The 25693-nt window shown below is 37.7% G+C and overlaps 1 protein-coding gene across 1 annotated transcript in view; it reads left to right on the top strand.

Annotated features, from left to right (window-relative positions):
• The window catches only part of AGBE (1,4-alpha-glucan-branching enzyme), a 122111-nt gene that overhangs the window by 56458 nt on the left and 39960 nt on the right, over positions 1–25693 (top strand). The window contains exons 7-8 of the mRNA XM_090388907.1: positions 5651–5860; positions 18754–18997. Of these exons, the coding sequence (XP_090245033.1) occupies positions 5651–5860; positions 18754–18997 (454 nt within the window). The remainder of the gene's footprint in view (positions 1–5650; positions 5861–18753; positions 18998–25693) is intronic.

Raw genomic sequence — 25693 nt, 5'->3', positions numbered from 1 at the left:
CACATCCATTTTTAGCATATTGTTTTCTAATGTGTTTCGTCATACTCATTATGTTATGATCATAATGGTGATTATTTTCAAAATGTTTTTGTGATACCTTAAGTAATGTTAGAGAATAAAGATTGCTGCTTGTAAATTTCATATTTATAGCACTTGAGGTTAGTTATTAGTGGTAGTGAAAAATGATACAAAGAAGCAAGCTTACACAGCATCAACCAAAAAAAAGTAAAAAGAAACTACATACCTTTTCTATACATTTTCTCTAACAATATTTCTAATCATTTGCATTGTTCTTTGTTATTCTCATAATATGCTAAGTTATTATACATGTTATAGTAGTAGTAGAGACATGCAATGCAAGAAAGCAAGCTTATGTAGCATTATCCAAAAAAAAAACATTTCACACATCCAATCCCTGTAAATGTTTTTCCAATTCCTCCTTGAATTTATTTAAGCTATCAACTTTCACAATGACAGATGGAAGTTTCTTCCAGCAATCAACTACCCACTGGCTAAAGGCAAATTTCCACACATCTATTCTATGACTGTCTTTCTTCAATTCTCCAATATCCACTACCAGTTCCCTAACTGCTGATCTCCACTTAATTTTTCAGAGGAAAAAAGATAACTAAGTTGATTTCAATCCTTTTAAAACTCAGTCCTGTTTTGTCTTGCAAAAAGGTTTCTTCGGTGATACACACATTTCTAAACAAGATGACATATATCTCTATTAGAAATTTTCCTGACTTCTAATCTGTCTTGTGCATAAGCACATCACAAATATTGCTTGCTCTGCATCTAAAAAACTGATTTTCTCTTTTGCTCTTGGCATTACTTTTCTTCTGAACAGCTGTTCACTCTGTACAAATTGCAAATCCACCCTACTATGGAATATTAACATTAGCATTAGTAGAGGCATAAGATGCAACAAAGCAAGCTTATGCAGCATCAGCAAAAAAAAAAAAAAAAACTTCCCATTTCACCCCTCCATTCCTTGCAAATGCCTATCCAGGTCAGCCTTAAATTTATTTAGGCTATTAGCTTCCACAACAAATGATGGAAGCCTGTTCCACCAATCAACTACCAGCTGGCTAAAGGCAAATTTTCGCACATCTATTCTACAACTATCTTTCCATAATTTGAAACTGTGCTTCCCTCAGATTCTTAGCCTGAACAAGAGGAAGAATCCCATCACCATTCAGCTTGCTCAACCCATTCAAGGCCTTATACACCTCAATCAGATCACCTCGTAGGTGCCTACTCTCCACACACTGCAATTTGCAGAACTTAAGCCTATCTTTTAGCATTAGAATTAGTAGAGGCATTATGATGCAAGAAAGCAAGCTTATGCAGCATCAGCCAAAAAAAAAAAAAAACACCTTCCACTTCACCCCTCCATTCGTTCAAAATACCTGTCCAGCTGAGCCTTAAATTTATTTAAGCTATCAACCTCCACAACAAGGGATGGAAGTCTGTTCCACCAACCAACTATCCGCTGGCTAAAGGCAAATTTCCGCACATCTATCCGACATCCGTCCTTCCTCAATTTGAATTTATGCCCTCTCAGGTGATTATTCTGAGCAAGAGGAAGAATCCCATCAGCATTGGGCATGCTCAAACCATTCAAAGCTTTATACACCTCTATCAGATCACCTCGCCGGTGCCTATTCTCCAGACACTGTAATTTGCAAAACTTAAGCCTTTGTTCCATTCAATAATCTTGTTGCCCTTCTCTGTACTCGTTCCAGCAGCTCTACATTCTTCTTGAAATGAGGCCTCCAACCTGTATACAGTACTCTAGGTGTGGCCTGACCATTGCCTTATACAAGGGAATAATCACCTCCTTATCCCTGCTAGAAAAATTCCTGTATAACATTGACAATACACCATGAGCTACTCTTGCAGCTCGTCTGCACTGCTCAGAGAACTTCATATCTGCCTGCACAATTACCCCCAGGTCCTTTTCATTTTCTACCACTGTCAGTGTAGTACCACAGAGTTGATACGTTGCTCTGGGGTTGCTGTTTCCCATATGTAGTACTTTATGTTTGTCAATGTTAAACTTCATTTGCCACCCCTCAGTCCATCTGTTCAACCTTTCCAGATCCTGTTGCAGAGCATAGCGTCAGTAATGTCCTTAACTACCCTGCCAACCTTTGTATCGTCTGCAGACTTGGACATTAAGCTTGATATACCATCATCAATATCATTTATAAATACAGAAAACAAAATGGACCCAACACTGAACCCTGAGGGACTCCACTAATAACATTAGTCCACGATGAGCAGTGTCCATTGATTACCACTCTCTGTCTTCTCCCCCTCAACCACCCCTTTATCCATAGCAGCAATTTGCCTCCAATGCCACACTGCTCCAATTTGTGCAGCAGTCTTCCATTTGCAACAGTAACAAAAGCATTTCTAAGATCCAAGTATATAATATCAAAGTTATTCTCTGCATCCAGCTCTTTTGTGACTGCATCATAGTATCCAATCAAATTGGTCAGGTAAGACTTCCCCTTAACAAAACCATGCTGGGTCCGAGCTATAACTGAAGTCTTGTCTACATGATCCTGCAGTGCTTCTTTAACAAGGGCCTCCATTAATTTTCCTGGAACAGAAGTTAAACTCACAGGTCTATAATTACTTGTGTCAGCCTTTGATCCTCCTTTGTGAATTGGGGTCACATTTGCACATCTCCAGTCTATGGGTACCTCCCCTTAATCCAAGGAAGCTCTCATAATTATGGCTAAGGGTTTGCTTACTTCCTTTGCTGCCTCCTTTAATATAACTGGATAGATCCCATCCACCCCAGGTAACTTTCTTGTATTTATCTTCAACAATTTCTCCTCCACTTTACTCTCAGTTATTACAAGATTATCTAGCTTACTGCCAGAGTTGAATACACCTTTGGCATTCCCCTCGCTGAATAACTCCTCATGTGTGAATGTCGATGCAAAATATTCATTTACTTTGTTAGCTATCTGAGCAGGATCATCAACAGTTGAACCATCAATATCACGTGGACCAATCTGATTCATCCCCTTTCTTCTAGAGTTTACATAAATAAAGAAATCTTTGCTGTTTTTCTTTGCATCCTTTGCCAAAGATTTCTCATAATATGCTTTTGCCTGCCTAACCTCCTTTGTGACTTGGTTATAGACCAGCTTATATCTATCATAGGCTTCTGTGTCACATGTTAACTTATATGTATCCTATGCATTTTTTTTCTCTGCCATGTGTCTAATTAGTTCATCTGACATCCATTTAGGCCTAAACCTTGAACAGTATTTCTTAGTTGGTTTGTAAAGCCCTAGTAGCTTCCAAGATAAGTTCTTTGAATGCTTCCCATTTTGAATTTGCTGTTGGTAACATCATCAGTTGGTCCCACTGTATATAATTTAAATACTGTCTCAGACCATCGTAGTCGCCTTTACGAAAGCAATAACCCTTCCCTTTACCCCTGATGGTAGTTACCTCTTTGAGTAAATCCCATTTCATCACACTGTGATCACTGATGCCTAGTGGTTCCTTTATCTGCAGATTCTTAATGCATGAAGAATCACTACTGATAATAAATCAAGTATATTACTCCCTCCAATTGCCTTCCGAACATGCTGATGTAGAAAACAATCATCCAATAAATCCACAAAAGCCTTGCTAGTGTGTGAGTGACCAATCCACAAATTCCAGTCAATATCTAGGAAATTAAAATCCCCCATTATATGACTCTCTGATTTACTGGCCCGGCCCACTCTATTTCCCTGTACATTTTCTTATTATACTTATCAGAGTCATTAGGCCTATAGCACACTGCTACTGCTTATATCACGCCAAACTGACTCGACACTGCACTGTCTAGCAATGTCGACTGGCTTCCCCCTTAACAAAACTCTACGGAAAGGATAGACAGGATAGGAAGGGAGGAGGGGTTAACTAATAGCATAATCCCTCCTCCCTTCCTATCCTGTCTATCCTTTCTGTAGACGTTGTACTCCCCAAATTTCAGTTCTGCATTCCTTATATCTGTGTGACACCACGTCTCTGATATCCCAACAATATCCACCTTTGATGCTTTGAGCAATACCTCAAATTCGTCAAATTTATTTACCTAACTCCTAGTATTGGTGTACAAGCAAGTATACATGCACCTGTTCCTATTCTTAGCTACCCTAACACAACCCATGTATTTACTTGTACCGCAATGACTCCCAACACTCTCTGAAACATCCTGCATCTTGTTTTCCTGGCTTCTGCTCATTCTAATAGAAGCAGTGCAAGAATCTCTTTCACCTCTGCCAGTGGCTACTGTTAATCTATTAGTCCTTGTATCCCCCTCAGATTCTTAGTCTGAGCAAGAGGAAGAATCCCATCACCATTCAACTTGCTCAACCCATTTAAGGCCTTATACACCTCAATCAGATCACCTCGTAGGTGTCTACTCTCCAGGCGCTGCAATTTGCAGAACTTGAGCCTTTCTTGCAGAACTGAGAGCACCCTTTTGTTTCCCTGAGCAATCTTGTTTCCCACCTGTACATAGTACTCTAAGTATGGCCTGACCATTGCCTTGTATAACGGGATAATCACCTCCCTGTCCCTGCTAGCAAAATTCCTATATATCATTGACAAGCCTCCGTGACCTGCCCTGGCTACCCATCTGCACTGCTCAGCAAACTTCATATTTGACTGCACAATTAGCCCCAGGTCTTTTTCACTTTCCACTTCCCTGAGTATAGTACCACACAGTTGGTACGTTTCTCTTTGGCTATTGCTACCCATATGCAGTACTTTGCATTTGTCAATGTTAAACTTCAGTTGCCACTTCTCAGCCCATTTTCCCAACTTATCTAGATCTAGTTGGAGTAGAATACTGTCTTTACTGTCATTAACAACCCTGCCAACCTTTGTATCATCTGCAAACTTAGACATTAAACCTGATATACCTTCATCAATATCATTGATAAATATACAAAACAACAATGGGCCCAAGACTGAATCCCTGGGAACTCCACTAATAACATTTGCCCACAAAGAGCAGTGTCCATTGATTACCACTCTCGGTCGTCTCCCACTCAACCATCGCTTTATCCATTGTAACTTTCCCTTAATGCTATACCTCTCCAATTTGTACAGTAAAAAAAAAAAAAAAATGCAGAAAACATTTTCAGTTGTTAATTTCCATCCATGTAAATTAACTGTTTTTGTTTTTTCTCAGGTTTCTTTCTCCTCTTTTGCTTTATTTAAAATTAGGTTTTAAATGAAGTATTTATTTTTTTAAGAGAGTTACTTATAGCATTGGAATCAAATGCATCACTTTGCCTTGGTTGGTCAACAGAAAAACTCTGCTATTGGATTACCCATGGCTTCTGTCTCCAGTGTATATTGTTTGATAAATTATGTGTTATCAGTTGATTAATTATATGTTATCAATGTGGTATAATGGTATTATGAATAGTTAATTTTTGATAGTTACATCATATTACATAAAATAGTTACGATTAGTTTTGTGCAAATGAATTAATAATGGTTATTGAATTAAAAGAAGTAGTACAGAGTTAATATGATTAAAATATTTTGTACTTTTTCATATTCATAATGATAATTCATATTCTTAGTGATAATTTTCCAATAAATAAACAATTTTCTGTAGCCGATATGGAACTCCTGAAGAGCTGAAAAAGTTAATAGACAATGCTCATGCCCAAGGTATTTTTGTACTACTTGATGTGGTTCATAGTCATGCTTCTAAGAATGTTTTGGATGGACTTAATGAATTTGACGGCACAAAAGCTTGCTATTTTCATGATGGATTTCGTGGGGAACATCCTTTATGGAAAAGTAGATTATTTGACTATACAAAGTAAGTTAACTCTTTAATATTATGCACGTTAGTGCAAATGCATCATTTTAATATAGCTATCTACCAAAGTAGTTAAATTAATTAATTTAATTGAATTTAATTAATTAAATTGGCATCGTTTTGGTTATATCTCATATTGTGACTGCCTTCACAACGAGTTTCCACGGCATTGTACTACCTTGAATAAATAACACTTCACCAGTGGAGAAGACTACTGTTATTTATTCTCAGCGGATACCACCACCCAGAAAAAGCCGTGAAATAGGGTTGAATTTGAAAGTGTCTGCAATTCTGCCCAGACACGATAGGAGGGAGTACATAATGAGAGCCTTGTCGATCAATTCGGCCCTGGAAAGATTGTGCAAGGCTCAAGGGGTAGAATTTTTTTCAGCCTGGACTGTACTTGTTAACAGGAGAGATTGCTTCTACAGGGATGGGATACACTTAAATAGAAAGGGTGCAAGAATATTTGCTGATGCTATCGAGGCAGTGTTATGTGGGTCGGAAAACTGCTAGTTTGGGGGGGATACAAAGACTAATAGTTTAACAGTAACCGCAGCAGAGGTGAAGGTGATTCTTGCACAACTTCTATTAGAATAAGAAGCGACCTGGAGCGAGGGGTGTTGGGGGTTTCAGGGACAGATGGCAGTCATCATGGAATAGTTGGGTATATGGGATGTGTTAGGGTAACAAGGAATAGGCATAGGAGCATGTATGCTTGCATGTATACCAATGCTAGAAGTATAGTAAATAAATTTGATGAATTTGAAGTGTTGGTCAAGACATCAAAGGCGGATATTGTTGGGATATCAGAGACGTGGTGTCACACAGATATAAGGGATGCAGAACTGGAATTTGGGGAGTACAATGTGTACAGAAAGGATAGACAGGACAGAAAGGGAGGGGGTGTTATGCTGTTAATTAAGAAAAACATAAAATCAAAGGAAGTGCACCCAGTTAATATAGATGAACAGTGCTCTGTTGAGTCAGTTTGGTGTGAGATAAGCACTGCAAAAGGAAAAATAAGAGTAGGAGTGTGTTATAGGCCTAATGACTTGAATGAATACAATGAACAATTGTACAGAGAAATAGAATGGGCCAGTAAATCTGAATGTCTTATAATGGGGGATTTTAACTTCCCAGATATTGACTGGAACTTGTGGGTTGGTCACTCACACACTAGTCAGACTTTTGTGGATTTATTGGATGATTGTTTTCTGCAGCAGCATGTTCGAGAGGCAACCAGAGAAAGTAACACTCTTGATCTGGTTATCAGCAGTGATCATTCGTGTATTAAGAATTTGCAGATAAAGGAACCACTAGGTGGCAGTGATCACAGTGTGCTGAAGTGGGATTTACTCAAAGAGGTAACTACCGTCAGGGGTAAAGGAAAGGGTTTTTGCTTCCGTAAAGGGGAGTACAGTGGTCTCAGACAGTTTTTAAGTTCTGTACAGTGGGATCAACTGACGATGTTACAAACAGTAAATTCTAAGTGGGAAGCATTCAAAGAATTAATCGTGGAAGCTACTAGACTTTATATACCGATTAAGAAATATTGTTCAAGGTTTAGGCCTAAATGGTTATCAAATGAACTAATGAGACTCGTGACAGAGAAGAAAAATGCATGGGATGCATATAAATTATCAGGTGACGCAGAAGCCTATGGCAGATATAAGCTAGTCTGTAATCAGGTCACAAAGGAGGTTCGGCAGGCGAAGGCGGATTACGAGAAATCTTTGGCAAAAGATGCTAAGAAAAACAGCAAGGATTTCTTTACTTATATAAACTCTAAAAGGAAGGGGATGAATATGATTGGTCCACTTGACATCGATGGTTCGACTGTTGATGATCCTGCTCAGATAGCAAACAAACTGAATGAGTATTTTGCATCTACATTCACACGTGAGGAATTATTACAATTTGAAAATGGAAGAAGGTTATCAAATTGTAGCAGTGTGCTTAATGATTTTGAGAGCAAAGTGGAGGAGAAATTGTTGAAGTTAAACACAAGAAAGGCACCTGGGGTGGATGGGATCTATCCAGTTATTTTAAAGGAGGCGGCAAAGCAACTAAGCAAACCCTTAGCCATAATTATGAGAGCATCCTTGGACTCAGGGGAGGTTCCCACGGACTGGAGATGTGCAAATGTGTCCCCAATTCACAAAGGTGGATCGAAGGGTGACACGAGTAATTACAGACCAGTTAGTTTAACTTCTGTTCCGGGTAAAATAATGGAGTTGCTGGTTAAAGATGCATTGCAGGATCATCTAGACAAGACTGCAGCAATAATTCAAACACAGCATGGGTTTGTTAAGGGAAAGTCTTGTCTGACAAATTTGATTGGTTATTATGATGTGGTCACAAAGGAACTGGATGCAAAAAATAATTTTGATATCATATACTTGGATTTCAGGAAAGCTTTTGACACTGTTGCGCATGAAAGACTACTGTACAAATTGGAGCAGAATGGTATTAAGGGTAAGTTGCTACAATGGATAAAAGGATGGTTAAGTGGGGAGAAGACAGAGGGTGGTAATCAATGGGTGCTGCTCTTCGTGGACTAATGTTATTAGTGGAGTCCCACAGGGTTCGGTGTTGGGTCCACTGTTGTTTTGTGTATTTATCAATGATATTGATGAAGGTATATCAGGCTTAATGTCGAAGTTTGCAGATGACACAAAGGTTGGCAGGGTTGTTAATGACAGTAATGGCAGTGTGCTACTGCAACAGGATCTAGATAATTTGGGCAGATGGGCTAAGAAGTGGCAACTGAAGTTCAACCTTGACAAATGCAAAGTACTGCATATGGGTAGAAGTAACCCCAGAGACACGTACCAACTGTGTGGTACTACACTTAAGGTGGTAGAAAATGAAAAAGACCTGGGAGTAATTGTGCAGTCAGATATGAAGTTTTCTGAGCAGTGCAGACAGGCTGCTAGGACGGGTCATGGGGTTTTGTCAATGATATATAGGAATTTTGCTAGCAGGGAAAAGGAGGTGATTGTCCCTCTGTATAAGGCAATGGTCAGGCCACGCCTTGAGTACTGCGTACAGGTCTGGAGGCCTCATTTTAGGAAGGATGTAGATTTGCTTGAGCGTGTACAGAGAAGAGCAACACGATTGGTGAGGGGAATGAAGGGATTCTCTTACCAAGAGAGGCTTAAGTTCTGCAAATTGCAGTGGCTGGAGACTAGGCACCTGCGCGGTGATCTGATTGAGGTCTATAAGGCCTTGAATGGGTTGAGCACACTGAATTCTGATGGGATCCTTCCACTTGTTCAGATTACCAACCTACGGGGACATAAGTTCAAATTAAGAAAGGACAGATGTAGAATAGATGTGCGGAAATTTGCCTTTAGCCAGCGGGTGGTTAATTGCTGGAACAAACTTCCATCTGTCGTTGTGGAAGTTGATAGGTTAAATAAATTTAAGGAGGAACTGGACAGGCATTTGGAGGGAATGGTGTGATTTTTTTTTTTTTTTGGCTGATGCTGCATAAGCTCCTACACTTGCTTTCTTGCATCATGTGCCACTACTACTACTACTACAGACGGCACTGTAGCATGAAGTCATTCTACCTCATAGTATGAGGCCATTGCCCTTAAATACTTTATAGTTTATACTCTTTAATATTAATAATGTGATGAATTTTAAGTACATAATGTTTTTAAAGCATTTTTAATATACTCTAAGTCAGGATTAGTTGTTATATAGTTTATTCACATATCTCAATCAAATTTAATGAGAAGGCACAGAAAAATACTTTGCTTTCCTTCTATTTGTTTTTTAATAAAAATAGAAAGAAAGTTAATCACCTATTGTCTGTCCATTCCTTCATCCACATGTAATAACTAGACCCTATTGGATGGATTTTTAATGAAATTTTATATTTGGCTGTTTAAAATGACATTTCAAGGCATACTTGGAATACTTGCACCCAAATTTAATTAAAATTGGACCAATAAAAATCCAGCAATTTTTATTTATTATATATTTTTTACCCATACATATTATATTGTTATTTGGGTGTTTTTTTTTTTTTTTTTTTTTTTAGGAGCATTAGCAACTAAGGCCATATTGCTCCTCGGATATGCAGTGGTCATTCCCTGACCTTTCCGCATCCTCCGTATTTGGTGGTCACGAGCTCGAACCCCAGTCTAATCAAGAAGCGTATACTACGCGCTGCTGCTCCTGCCCACCTGGCTACGGAGGTGCCATACATATCATATATCACCCTGTATATCCAATATGGTGCCAGAATAAACAATAAAATTATAAATGGATCCTTTTCTTATATTTCTTATCTTTTATCTCAAAAAGAAGGAAAAGAGAAAAAAAAAAGAAGCTAAATAGTACATAACTTTTGCACAATTGTTTTTAGTTAAACTGTGAAAGGGTTAAAGGAATTTTATTACCACAAAACAGGGGAATCGATGTACTCTATAGTGTACCTGAAGTACTGGATAATCTGTTTATTTTGGTGCACTGATTGGAATGAATGGTGGAATGATTGGAATTGGAATGAATGAATGTGGCAGATATGCATAAACAAAATTCTCTCTCTTTATGCATAAAAGTCATTACTCTTTGCTTGTTCTTTTAATAAATCGCATATTATTACTATTTGCTAATGTACTCGAAATGTAATGCACCTTGCATATTAACTAATTTGTTTAAATATCAAATATTGATGAAATTGGACAAAAAAACAAGAATACAGTAATTTAGTATGTGATTTTTTTTTTACTATAAAATTTGTATTGAACATTTGAATTCAGGAACTACACTGAATGAAGCTGTTGTTCCATATAGAAAGGGAATACTTATGTGCCGAAAGTTCCCCTCTTTTGTAGTAATAAAATTCCTTTAACCCTTTCACAGTTGAACTAAAAACAATTGTGCAAAAGTTATGTACTATTTAGCTTCTTTTTTTTTTTTTCTCTTTTCTTTTTTTTTTTTTTTGAGAGAAAAGATAAGAAATATAAGAAAAGGATCCACTTTATAATTTTATTATTTATTCTGGCACCATATTGGATATACAGGGTGTTCATTTTAAAATGCAACCCATAATTGGCAGCTTCCGTACATTGTTTGTTTGAGATATTATTGGTCATTGGTAGAGGTGAGTGAGTGAGTGAGTTTAACCTGTGAGACATAACTTTAAGCAAATAAGCTATTAGGAATGTGGAAAATTGATGTGTGTTGGTTTATTGTGCCAGAGCACAGTAAGCCAACACATATTTTTAATCAATAAAGATGGTTCTGACTCTTGAACAAAGAATTTTTGTAGCAAAGCATTATTTTGGTAATAAATCACATAGTATGAATCAGAGCTGAAATATATTGAGGTAAACCCCTCTTATTAATTTACTAATGGTAATAAATCACATACATTGTGCCAAGAAGCTTTCCAACAAGTGTTCCCAGAAATGGAGGTGCAAAACAAAACCACAATTTACTTTCTTGTTAGAAAGTTTGAAGTGTGTGTGTGTGTGTGTGTGTGTGTGTGTGTGTGTGTGTGTGTGTGTGTGTGTGTGTGTGTGTGTGTGTGTGTGTGTGTGTGTGTGTGTGTGTGTGTGTGTGTGTGTGTGTGTGTGATCAGTAGCATAATTGCAGGTACACAGTCCTAAATGACAACGCACTGGAAGATGTGAGGCTCAGTTTGTTTGCAGTCCCCCTCTAAATCATTAAACAGAAAATTTGTCTTTAGTAGTACACATTTGCTGCATTTCAGAGTGTATCGCATCCATGCCGTGCATGAATTGCAGCCTACTGATCATGCTGTTAATTACTGTAATTGGTTTAGGGCCTTTGTTCATAACAAGTGCTAGAAAAAACTTTTTTATTCAGTGGAGTATGGGTTCATCTGGGCAGCTATGTTAATAGTCAGAATGATTGATTATGAAGTTCGGACAATCTCCATGCATATCATGAAAATCCATTGCATTCAATTAAAATTGGCATTGACACTGTGCTTCAGAGCATTATCAAAACATTTTAATGCAGTTCATAGCGTTTCTTGAGGTCAGTGAGAGGTATTCCTGGTTTCATCAAGATGGAGCCACTTGCTATACCATGTGAAGGACCATGGAATGATTTGTGAGAATTTTTTGGAAAACGGTTCATTTCACAGGGCTTATGGCTCCCTAGATCTCCTGACTTATCTACACTAGATTTCTTTCAATGGACCCATCTAAAGGACTTGTTTATGACAGTAATGCTCCCACCATAGAACAGCTGAAAATGAACATCTCAGAGGCTATTGCAAGAATAGATCAAACAACTCTTCGTTAGATTGCACACGGTATGGTACAATGAGTGAATGTTTGCATTCAGCAGAATCGTAAGCACTTCTAGCATCTTTTGTGAATTGTATTTAAGTAATTATGTCATTGTGTTTTGCATATTTGGTTTGTTATTATAATAAATATTGTAGTAATAGAGGCATGCGTTATGAGCTTATGCAGCATCAGCCAAAAAAAAAAACAATTCCGAACATCCATTCCTTCCAAAGCTTGTCCAGTTCCTCCTTGAATTTATTTAAGCTATCAAGCTCCACAATGACAGGTGGAACTTTATTCCAGCAATTAACCACCCGCTGGCTAAAGGCAAACTTCTGCACATCTATTCTACAACTATCTTTCCTCAAAATTTGAATTTATGCCTCCTCAGGTTTGTAATCTGAGCAAGCGGAAGAATCCCATCAGAATTCAGTGTGCTCAACCCATTCAAGGTCTTATACACTTCAGTCAGATCACCTTGCAGGTTCCTAGTCTCCAGCCACTGCAATTTCCGGAACTTAAGCCTTTCTTGGTAAGAGAACCTACTCATTCCCCTCACCAATCTTGTTGCCCTTCTCTGAACATGCTCAAAAATTCTACATCCTTCCTAAAATGAGGTCTCCAGACCTGTATTGCAGTACTCAAGGGGTGGCCTGACCATGCGTTATACAAAGGCATAAATTAAAATCAAGGAAAATCAGTTTTAGAATAGATGTGCGGAAATTTGTCTTTAGTCAATGGGTAGTTAATTGCTGGAACAAACATTCATCTGTCGTTGTGGAAGTGGATAGCTTAAATAAATTCAAGGAGGAACTGGACAAACATTTAGAGGGAATGGCTGTGTGAATATATATATATATATATTTTTTTTTTAAGCTCATATGCTCATATACTCATATGCATATATACGCTCATATGCTTGCTTTCTCGCATCACATGCCTCTATTACTATTACTGTAATCACCTACTTTTCCTTGCTAGAAAAATTCCAGTATATCATTGACAATACCCCATGACCTGCTCTGGCAGCCTGTTTGCATTGCTCAGAAAACTTCATATCTGACTGCACAATCACTCCCAGGTCTTTTTCATTTTCTACCACCCTAAATGTAGTACCACACACATATGGTACATTTCTCTGGGGTTACTTCTACCCATATGCAGTACTTTGCATTTGTGAATGTTAAACTTCAGTTGCCAATTCTCAGACCATCTGCCCAAATTTTCTAGATCCTGTTGCAGTAGCACACTGTCAATACTATCATTAACAACCCTCCCAACCTTTGTATCATCTGCAAACTTCGACACTAAGCCTGATATACCTTCATCAACATCGTTGATAAATATACAAAATAACAGTGGGCCCAACACTGAACCCTCTGTCTTCTCTCACTCAACCACCCTTTTATCCACTGTAGGAACTTACCCTTAATACCATACTGCTCCAGTTTGCAAAGTTATCTTTCCTGAAATCCAAGTATATGATATCAAAATTGTTTTTTTGCATCCAGTTTCTTTGTAAGCACATCATAGTTTCCAATCAAATTTGTCAGAAGACTTTCCCCTAACAGATCCGTGCTGTGTCTGAATTATTACTGCAATGCATCTTTAACCAGTGACTCTATTATTTTACCAGAACAGAAACCTAAACTAACTGGACTATAATTATTCGTGTCCTCCCTTAGATCTCTCCTTTGTGAATTGGGGATACATTTGCACATCTCCAGTCCGTGGGGACTTCCCTTGAATCCAAGGATGATCTCATGATTATGGCTAAGGGTTTGTTTACTTATTTTGCTGGCTCCTTTAATATAACTGGATAGATCCCATCCACTCCAGGTGCCTTTCTTATGTTAAAATTCAACTATTTTTCCTCCACTTTGTTCTCAGTTATTACAAAATCATTAAGCATCCTGTTACAGTTTGATGAACTTCTGGCATTTTCTTCCGTTAATAACTCCTTGTGTGTGAATGTGCATGCAAAATACTTATTTCATTATCAGCTATCTGAGCAGGATCATCAACAGTCGAACTATCGATATCAAGTGGACCAATCCAATTCATCCTCTTCCTTCTAGAGTTTATATAAGTAAAGGAGTCCTTGCTGTTTTTCTTAGCATCCTTTGCCAAAGATTTCTCGTAATCTGCCTTCACTTGCCTAATCTCTTTTGTGACTTGATTACAGACTAGCTTATATCTGCCATAGACTTCTGTGTCGCCTAATAATTTATATGCACTGCATGCATTTTTGTTCTCTGCCACAAGTCTCATTAGTTCATCTGACATCCATTTAGGCCTAAACCTTGAACAGTATTTCTTAATCGGTATGAAAAGCCTAGTAGCTTACATGATTAGTTCCTTGAATGTTTCTCACTTAGAATTTGCTGTTGGTAACATCATCAGTTGGTTCCACTGTACAGAATTTAAAAACTTTCCAAAACAAAAGCCCCTCCCTTTACCTCTGATGGAAGTTACATCTTTGAGTAAATCCCACATCAGCACAATGTGATCGATGTCACCTAGTGGTTCCTTTATATGCAGATTCTTAATGCATGAAGAATCACTGTTAATAATCAGATGAAGAGTATTACTCCCTCTGGTTGCCTCTTGAACATGCTGCTGTAGAAAACAGTCATCCAAAAATCCACAAAAGCCTTGCTAGTGTGCAAGGGACCAACCCACAAGTTTCAGTCAATATCAGGGAAGTTAAAATCCCCTGTTACAACAATCTGATTTACTGGCCCATTCTATTTCTGTGTGCAATTGTTCATTCTACTCATGAGAGTCAATTGCAAACTGAGTTGCAATTAAAATGCAACTCAGTTTACAATAGAATAGTTTTATTAAGAATGAATACAGAATTTAATTAAAACTTATAGAATTGCTGGAAGTGTCAGACTTGCTTATACAAACATGTATTAACTGATTTTAGTTGCACTGCACTGTTGAGATGCAGTGCAACTGCATCTCAATTTTGCTTAGTTGTCTTACATGGTAGAGGCCTTTTTAGATATTTATTGTCTCTTGGCATTTCAAAAAATGATTGTATGGAAGGCAAGGTTCCAACATAAACGTACTACTCACCAAATACCATTGCTGCCAGAGTGAAACTGCCTTTTACTACTGTTCCAAAAATATTTCACTCTATTCAGTGATGTTGCCATAGTGCATCAATACATGCCATTGACCAATGACTTAGGTGATAGATGGATAAACCTGTATCCAGTGGTGAGCTCTGAACATTTTAAGAATGGGCTCGCACTTTTGCCGATTTTTGAAATATCCTTTGGGAGGTGGGTACCTACCGAGTAAATCTGATCGGTCACGGAAGTGACGTCACCCACGGCATCTGCCAGAGTCGCATCCCACGCTGAGATCACTAGTCTGTGCAGAACACTCACTAGTAGTATGATTAGATTAGAGTGCGTGACGCATTTTTCGTGACCAGTACGATATCTCGAGTTCTAACTTTTTGGAATTTTTGAATAGTATGACGTCACATCCGCAAAGGATGTTTCACATAAAACCATCTACCGGCGTGCTCGGCAGACACACAGCTTTTTTATTCTTTTTTTTTTTACAACTAGGGAAATATAATGGATACATTTTTTTTTTTCATGATTACATGAAAAAAATATTGCACAAATATTCAAGAAAATTTTATTCTAAAAATTGCCATATGCAATTTACTGCTTTATTAATATTTGTTTTCGATCTTCTTCTTTGCTCAATAGCTGAGCTATTATTACGGAGGAATGATTTGACATAACGATCCAGATCAAATTGAACTAATGGTTTTCCATTTAGATGTATGATCATCATAATCTGCAACGTGTTTAATTGTCAACATTATTCATTCATTCACACAATATTATTCATTACCCTGAAAGCTTGCTCAGCTTCAGCACTGCTAATCGCAGTGGTTTCAAAGATATTTCTGGCTTTCTTAATTGTAAAGGGAATTTCACTCTATTTTAAAGATAAACTCTTTAATGATTTTTGATTAATGATTTTAGAGATTTTGTCAAAGACAAAATCTCTAAAATCATTAATTTTTATTTCATATTTTATCAGAAAACAAATTTCTTATTTGGTTTTCACAGTCTTGCCACCGAGATGAAAGTTCTTTCAAATTCCACGATTTCCAGTAGAATATGTTTAAAATTTCGTTGAATCGTGTCATTATTTTCTTTATTTAAATTTAAAATTACCCTGTTGCATTATTAACTTATCCTTTAAGGATAAAACGATGCATTTAATAACTTGTCACAAGGTAATTTTACTGTTCTTACTTTCGATTTTGATTCCTTCAAATTCTTTACACTTCAACATGCTCTCAATTTTAGCTTTATAATTTTCTTCAGAATTTTTCAAATTAGTGATAGCATTGATAATTCGAATAATTAATTTATCTGCTTTTACCATAGTGATTCTGTAAAGCTTCTGAAATGTAATAGAGCTCCTGCAGGATGTCGATCATTAGTGCTTTCCTGAAATTCCAGATTTAAAAGTCGATTTAACAATCCCGAATATTTAACTTCTGATTCAAAATGTTTGCACAAAGCGGGATAATTCCCTTAACCCACAATTACCATCCGTGAACTACAAGCTGTTCTTCGTAGCTCGAACACATGACCGATCTTTGTTGTCTCCACATCAAGTTCTTTAGCAATCATCTTTAATTCACGCTGGATTTTGGAAATTGGTGATATAATGGATATATATATATTTTTTTTTTTATTATTATTGCCCCTATGCCATTATATTTTAGAACATTTTCTACATAGTGAAAGCTTCGACGAAATTTCAAAATCTGCCAACATTTCATTTTCGTAAAGTTTATATAATATCTTAATTGCCTCAATCCCACGCCCCCTACGTTGCTACTGTCATTTCTTTGAATACTGTGCAAAATATTGGAATCACTCAGATATTCAACTACTGTGACCATGTAAACATAGACGGAGAAATTTACTGAAACGCGTGGATTTCCTGAAACACTTCTCCGAAAAACATATGCCCGTTTGTCGGAGTAAAGGGGAACCACAACACAGGTTGACCAGAGGCTATTATTCGTGTCTGGAATCGTCTTAATTCTCTGACTGGCTATGGAAAGCAGATTGACGAGCGCAACTTCTCGGAATGTGGCTGCATAAGTCTTACGAACAGCACTAACATTGTGGAACGGTAATCCTTTACCCTTAATTCGCACTTTCTAATTACCTAAAGGCCAGAGGTGAGAACGATGCATACAAAGTTGTCTCTCCTAATCTGTTCGTTACATGGAAATTATTTTCGTTCTACGGAAACTACTGCATTTTAAATGTAATTACCAAGGGGAATTTTAAAAAAAATTCGGTATAAAAAAGTTGGTTAAACAGAGATCCGACTGTAATTAAATCAAAAATGAAGCAATTTTAAAATACATAACTGATCAATTGCGGCATTAAAATGTTGGGAATGGGCCCCGCTCGTCCCACCGTAGTATCGGCTCTGGATACTCAATAATTGCATCCAGGATTTCATTTGTAAAATAAATGATCGTCTCAACAATGGGCTCGCAAATTAAAAAAATAATAAATAACAAAGGGCTCTTGTGAGCCCACTATAGCTCACCACTGCCTCTATCACTTTTTCATTGTAAACACCAAGATTGTTTGGTTACTTGTTCGAGCAGTTTTAATGATTAGGAAATCTATGTCTTTACAATACAAGTTTGTGTTCAGCAGTGTAAGCCAATTTTTGATGACTGACAGGGTAAAGTTGGCTGTATGCCAGGTGACAATTTTCCCTTTGAAATCATATGGACTGATTTTCATGGGTTCAGTAACAGTGAAATGCATATTATGCTTATTGTTAACCCATATCCTTGTGGTCTTAACAGATGTGTAATATCATCGGTGTGTACTTGAAGGAGTTTACTTATGCATGGGTAATGCGCACACATCATTTCTACTACCAAGGTAGTTTTAATGCATTGTTTTAATTATAAACTAGCTTGGTAGTAGAAATGATGTGTGTGCATTACCCATGCATAAGTAAACTCCTTCATACTCTTAGGCATTTTAGCCAAGAAATATCTTTTAAATGTATATACTTCCTTTCTTTTTCAATTATGGTGATTTCTGTTATGCAAGAGAACCACTTCTTTAGGCAGTAGCCCAAGTCCCTTTATGCATGTCATAGCTTTTAATATTTCAAGTTATGTTTAGTATCATGTGAAGTTTACTGATATACAGGTTTCCATGACATTCTCAGTATAAACATCTGTCAGCTGACAGTTAACATAGCAGGTTTAACATTTTTGGGCTGCAGAAATCAGACACTTCACATCTTTTTCTCGTGTGTGCATGCATGTGTACACACACACACACACACACACACACACACACACACACACACACACACACAGCCTTGCCACTGTTTTCCATCACATGCCAAACATGACTGACACATAACTGCTGCATAATAATATAATAAACACACATAACTGACACTTTCATATGACAATTTACATCTTTGTATATTTGAGTTTCCTCTTTTACTCTTCTGTTTTATAATTGGTTTTATTTATTTTTTCTTTTTGAGAATTTTCTTTCCAACATTTTGCAGATGGGAAGTACTAAGATTTCTTCTCTCTAACCTTTGTTGGTATGCAGATGAGTACCAGTTTGATGGATTCAGATTTGATGGTGTGACATCAATGCTATACCATTCACATGGAGTAGGACATAGTTTCAGTGGTGACTACAGTGAATATTTTGGACTTGGTACTGATACTGAATCCCTAACCTATTTAATGTTGGCCAACTATGTGATTCATGCATTTTATCCAAATGCCCTAACTATAGCAGAGGTAAGTGTATATATTTTTATAAAAGTTAGCTACCCTTACTTAATGTTACAAAATAGTACTGCTTTATATAAAAGTTACTCAGTTTGCTGCCAATTATAAAAAAAATTGAATTATGGGTAATACATAGTAGGACCATATGGTCTGTAGTAGTAGAAGCGAAATCTGGTTAAGAATGTAGCTATTTTAATTGCCCTGGCTATTATGGTTAGAAATAAATGAATTAATACCAATATACTTACAATTTATTACCCACACAAAATTTATATTTTACACAAATATACATTATTAGCATTAGCATTAGCAGAGGCATATGATGCAAGAAAGCAAGCTTATTCAGCATCAGCCAAAAAAAAAAAAAAAAAAAACCACTCCCATTTCACCCCTCCGTTCGTTCGAAATACCTGTCCAGTTGAGCTTTAAATTTGTTTAGGCTATCAACTTCAACAACAAGTGATGGAAGTCGGTTCCACCAACCAACCACCCGCTGGCCAAAGGCAAATTTCTGCACATCTATCCGACATCCGTCCTTCCTCAATTTGAATTTATGCCCTCTGAGGTGATTATTCTGAGAAAGATGAAGAATCCCATTGGCATTGAGCATGCTCAAACCATTCAAAGCCTTATACACCTCTATCAGATCACCTCGCCGGTGCCTAGTCTCCAGACTCTGTAATTTGCAAAATTTAAGCCTTTCTTCGTAAGAGCAACCCTTTGTTCCATTCACTAATCTTGTTGCCCTTCTCTGTACCCGTTCCAGCAGCTCTACATCCTTCTTGAAATGAGGCCTCCAGACCTGTATACAGTACTCAAGATGTGGCCTAACCATTGCCTTATACAAGGGAATAATCACCTCCTTATCCCTGCTAGAAAAATTCCTGTATATCATTGATAAGACACCATGAGCTACTCTTGCAGCTCGTCTGCACTGCTCAGAGAACTTCATATCTGCTTGCACAATTACCCCCAGGTCCTTTTCAATCTCCACCACTGTCAGTGTAGTACCGCAGAGTTGATACGTTGCTCTGGGGTTACTGTTTCCCATATGTAGTACTTTACATTTGTCGATGTTAAACTTCATTTGCCACCTCTCAGCCCATCTGTTCAACCTTTCCAGATCCTGTTGCAGCAGCATAGTGTCAGTATTGTCCTTAACGACCCTGCCAACCTTTGTATCATCTGCAAACTTGGACATTAAACTTGATATCCCATCATCAATATCATTCATAAACACTGAAAACAACAACGGACCCAACACTGAACCTTGAGGAACTCCACTAATAACATTAGTCCACGTTGAGCAGTGTCCATTGATTACCACTCTCTGTCTTCTGCCACTCAACCATCCCCTTATCCATAGCAGCAGTTTGCCTCCAATGCCACACTGCTCCAATTTGTGCAGCAGTCTTCCATGTGCAACAGTATCAAAAGCCTTTCTAAGATCCAAATATATAATATCAAAGTTATTCCCTGCATCCAGTTCTTTTGTGACTACATCATAGTATCCAATCAAATTGGTCAGGCAAGACCTGCCCTTAACAAAACCATGCTGCGTCTGAGCTATAACTGAATTCTTGTCTAGATGATCCTGCAGTGCTTCTTTAACCAGTGCCTCCATTAATTTACCTGGAACAGAAGTTAAACTAACAGGTCTATAATTACTTGTGTCAGCCTTTGATCCTCCTTTGTGAATTGGGGTTACATTTGCACATCTCCAGTCTATGGGTACCTCCCCTGAGTCCAAAGAAGCTCTCATAATTATGGCTAGGGGTTTGCATACTTCCTTTGCTGCCTCCTTTAATATAACTGGATATATCCCATCCACCCCAGGTGCCTTTTTTATGTTTATCCTCAACAATCTCTCCTCCACTTTCCTCTCAGTTATTACAAAATCATCCAGCTCACTGCCAATGTTTACTTTACCTACATCATTCTCCTTCCTGAATAACTCCTCATGCGTGAATGTAGATGCAAAATACTCGTTTAGATTGTTAGCCACCTGAGCAGGATCCTCAACTGTTGAACCATCAATATCCAGTGGACCAATCTGATTCATCCCTTTCCTTTTCGAGTTCAAGTATGTAAAGAACTCTTTTCTGTTTTTCTTTGCATCCTTTGCCAAGGATTTTTCATAGTCTGCCTTTGCCTGCCTAATCTCCTTTGTGACTTGGTTACAGACCAACTTATATCTATCATAGGCTTCCATGTCACCCATTAATTTGTATGTATCCCATGCATTTTTCTTCTCTGCCACATGTCTCATTAGTTCATCTGACAACCATTTAGGCCTAAACCTTGAACAATATTTCTTAGTTGGTATGTAAAGCCTGGTAGCCTCCAAGATTAGTTCCTTGAATGCTTCCCATTTTGAGTTTGCTGTTGGTAACATCATCAGTTGGTCCCACTGTATAGAATTTAAATACTGTCTCAGACCATCATAGTCGCCTTTACGAAAACAAAAACCCTTCCCTTTACCTCTGATGGTAGTTACCTCCTTGAGTAAATCCCACTTCAACACACTGTGATCACTGCCACCTAGTGGTTCATTTATCTGCAGGTTCTTAATGCATGAAGAATCACTACTGATAATCAGATCAAGAGTATTGCTCCCTCTTGTTGCCTCACGAACATGCTGATGTAGGAAACAATCATCCAATAAATCCACAAAAGTCTTGCTAGTGTGCGAGTGACCAACCCACAAATTCCAGTCAATATCTGGGAAATTAAAGTCCCCCATTATAAGACTCTCTGATTTACTGGCCCACTCTATTTCCCTGTACAATATCTTATTATACTCATCAGAGTCATTAGGCCTATAGCACACTCCTACTCTCAATTTTGATTTCCCTATGCTTATGTCACACCAAACTGACTCGACACTGCCCTGTCCATCGATGTCGACTGGCTTCACTTCCTTGGACTTTATCTGTTTCTTAATTAATAGCATAACCCCTCCTCCCCTCCTGTCCTATCTATCCTTTCTATACACATTGTATTCCCCAAATTCCAGTTCCGCATTACTTATATCTGTATGACACCACGTCTCTGATATCCCAACAATATCTGCCTTTGATGTATTGAGCAATACCTCAAATTCATCAAATTTATTTACCAAACTCCTAGCATTGGTGTACATGCAGGTATACATGCACCTGTTTCTATTCTTAGCTACCCTAACACAACCCATGTGTTTACTTGTACCGCAATGACTACCAGCAGTCTCTGAAATATCCTGCATCTTGTTTTTCAGACTTCTGCTCATTTCAATAGAAGCAGTGCAAGAATCACTTCCACCTCTGCCACTGGCTACTGTTAATCTATTAATCCTTGTATCCCCCCCAACTAGCAGTTTTCCGACCCACCTAGCACTGCCTCGACAGCATCAGCAAAAATTCTTGCACCCTTTCTATTTATGTGTATCCCATCCCTGTAGAAGCAATCTCTCCTGTTAACAAGTACAGTCCAGGCTGAAAAAAATTCTACCCCTTGAGCCTTGCACAATCCCTCCAGGGCCGAATTGATCGACAAGGCTCTCATCATATACTCCCTCCTATCGTGTCTGGGCAGAATTGCAGACACTTTCAAGTTCAATCCTAATTCACGGCTTTTTTTCAACAGTGACCTGTACTTGCTAAGTAATTCCGCCGGTCTCCTACTCTTAATATCATTAGTGCCAACGTGTACAACTATATCACCTTTTGTGCCCTTAAAAGATGATATCCGCTGTACAACGTCACCTTTTAATTGCTCTTATTGCTCACCTTTTAAACGCCAACAATTTGTTGCTTCTTTATCAGAAGAAAACAGTCAGTGGAATTCATTGAAACGGGATTCATTAATGAAATTCATTTATACTTTATGGATTTACAGGTTACACAGTTTTACTTTCAAGTTCTCAAAAAGTAAATTTTCAAAATTGTCAATTACTTATACAGTGGACTCTCACTTTACAGTATTAATCTGTTCCAGAGACACCATTGTGTCATGAAAATATTGTAATGTGAACCCACTAACACATTGTTTTTTGGTAATTCGTTCCAAGATCTCAGAAGTATAACTAACCTGTTTATCTCTCTAAAAGGTCAATTTTATAATGGAAATTGTGTTAGTTTTATATAAATTTACATCAAATAAGCAGAACACAAAATCACTTCAACTAAAGGATGCAAAAACAAAACACACATCTAACACGTTTACAAATGCTGCTATTGGCTGGGAGTAAGGACCATATGGTCTGCTTGAAGACTATCGTAAGCCCATCGTAAAGTTAAATAAGTAGGCACTGGTTAACATGATCACTGGTTAGTAGAATCAACAGCTTTATAGAATCAAATTTGAAAAACCAAGTCAAATCATTAAATTGCACTACGCTTTCATTGTTATTTTCATTGTGATATTTTTATAAAGCGCATTTCTGGAAGTCACTAATAAAACAATAAAAACAATTTGCAGTTTCAGTTTATTGGGCTTTTCTGTTACTGTAATCTATTATAAACCAGTATTAAACTCGATCTTATTGCATTTGGGATAATACCAATAACTGGAATTCTGTGGGTTTTACATTATTATGGTGAAATGTGTTTCCCTTCACTGAAATCTTCAATCATATAAAAAACAAATTTTCAGAATCTTCTCTTCAGCCCTATTTTTTAAGCTTTATAAACTTGTTACTCCATATCTCACTTGTGCAATTTGTCCGTGCCTTGTTCTTTGTTATCAGTTGCCTATCTTTTTTACTGTTTTAAATTTTGCAATCAAAAAAAAAAAAAAAAAAAAAAAAATGTCAGGTGAACAGAAAAATCAATTAGTATGTATGTATATATTACAGTATTAATTAAGCTATGTGCATAAGTGTAAATTTATTTTTATTTTGCTAACTTGTGGAAAATATTCTTCTGATTTTCATGTATCATTTAATTTTGTTAATTGATAAGGTAATAAAGTGTAAATTTGTGCTTTATATCTTTACTTTAATAATCTGTGGATAATATTCCTCTTATTTTTGCTATTAGAATTGCTGTTTAATAGAATTAAAATCCAGTTCACCAACATGATCACAATGACTGGCACTTACTACATGTCGTGTAGCGATTGGTATTTTTTTATGGAAAGTCCATCATAAAGTGATTTGATCACATGCAGTGAATCAGTTGTATAGTGGACCTCTGCTATATTTTATGCATTTCCATGTTGAGGTATTATTTACATAGAAACCAGTATAGAGTACAGTACAGTACAGTGCAGTGCAGTGCAATACAGCAAAAAGCTGGAGTTTTGTCAATGATATACAAGAATTTTGCTAGCAGAGATAAGAAGTGATTGTACTATTGTATAAGGCAATGGTCAGGCTACATCTTGAGTACTGCATACAGGTCTGTAGGCCTCATTTTAGGAATGATGTAGAGCTGCTGGAATGAGTACAGAGAAGGGCAAAAAGATGGGTGCTCTTACCCAGAACAGCTTCATTTCTGCAAATTGCAGCATCTGGAGTCTAGGCACCTGCAAAGTGATATGATTGAGGTGAATGGATTTTTCAAACCCAATGCTGATGGTATTCTTCCTCTTGCTCATGCTATGCACATTAGGGGGCATAAATTCAAATTGATGGACGGTTGCAGAACAGATGTGCAAAAGTTTGCATTTAGCCAACAGGGTGGTTGATTGTTGGAACAAACTTCCATCTGTATCTGTTGTGGAAGTTGATAGTTTAAATTCAAGGAAGAACTAAACAAACTATTAAAGAGAATGGATGGGTGAAATGGGGAAGCTTTTTTTTTTTTTGCTGATGCTGTATAAGCTTGCTTTCTTGCATCGTATGCCACTTCTAATGCTATTCACGATATATTCAGTATCAAGAAATGGTGAGTACCACATTTTGTATGAAGTAATGAAATTTTTGGATATGGCATATAGCACTAAGAATATAGCCAGCTCCTTTATGTAACATGGCCTCAACAATGCTCTTCCCTGCATACACCTCCTCAGACTCCCTCCAGTCACTATCTGGCAGAGTAGAGACAGTGAGATTATACACTAGCTTATCTGGAAACCTCCTAAAGTGTTACCAGTAAGTTCGGTCCAGTTGGCGGTCTAGCAGATGGTTTGTGAACACTGTTTTACAGTTGTACCTCAAAATGTAAGGAAGTTTGGATATTGCCATGATGTCCATCATAACCTCAAAAGACATTGATCATCTTGCATGATGGAAGAGATGGGGAATTAGTGGAGCTTTTCTCTGGAGACTAAACATGGGTTCTACCAATTCAAGCCTCCTATGATCAAAGTGGTGGTATTGCACCAGTTGATGAGAATCATCAACCAGCTAATATTGGTTGGCAACTAAGAGGGGGTAGGATTCCTCTCTGTGGTGTGGATGCCACTCCTGAACTCCTTACATTGATTCACGCCTGTTTGGTCACCTCCAGTACATTAGGTGCCATATTTAAGGGGCGCCTCCGTAGCCAGGTGGGCAGGAGCAGCAGTGCATAGCACACGCTTCTTGATTAGACCGGGGTTCGAGCCCGTGACCACCAAATATGGAGGATGTGGAAAGGTCAGGGAATGACCACCGCATATCTCCGGAGCAATATGGCCTTAGTTGCTAATGTTCCTAAAAACCAAATAACAACAGCCATATTTCAGGACCTGCACATGGGGGTTATACCTAAGGTTACTAAGAGTCCCACCTTCATGAAGGTG

This window comes from Mastigoproctus giganteus, chromosome 14, assembly GCF_048544385.1.
Source record: "Mastigoproctus giganteus isolate SK-2022 chromosome 14, ASM4854438v1, whole genome shotgun sequence".
NCBI classification, from domain to species: domain Eukaryota; kingdom Metazoa; phylum Arthropoda; class Arachnida; order Uropygi; family Thelyphonidae; genus Mastigoproctus; species Mastigoproctus giganteus.
This window is presented reverse-complemented; position numbering and strand designations above follow the sequence as displayed.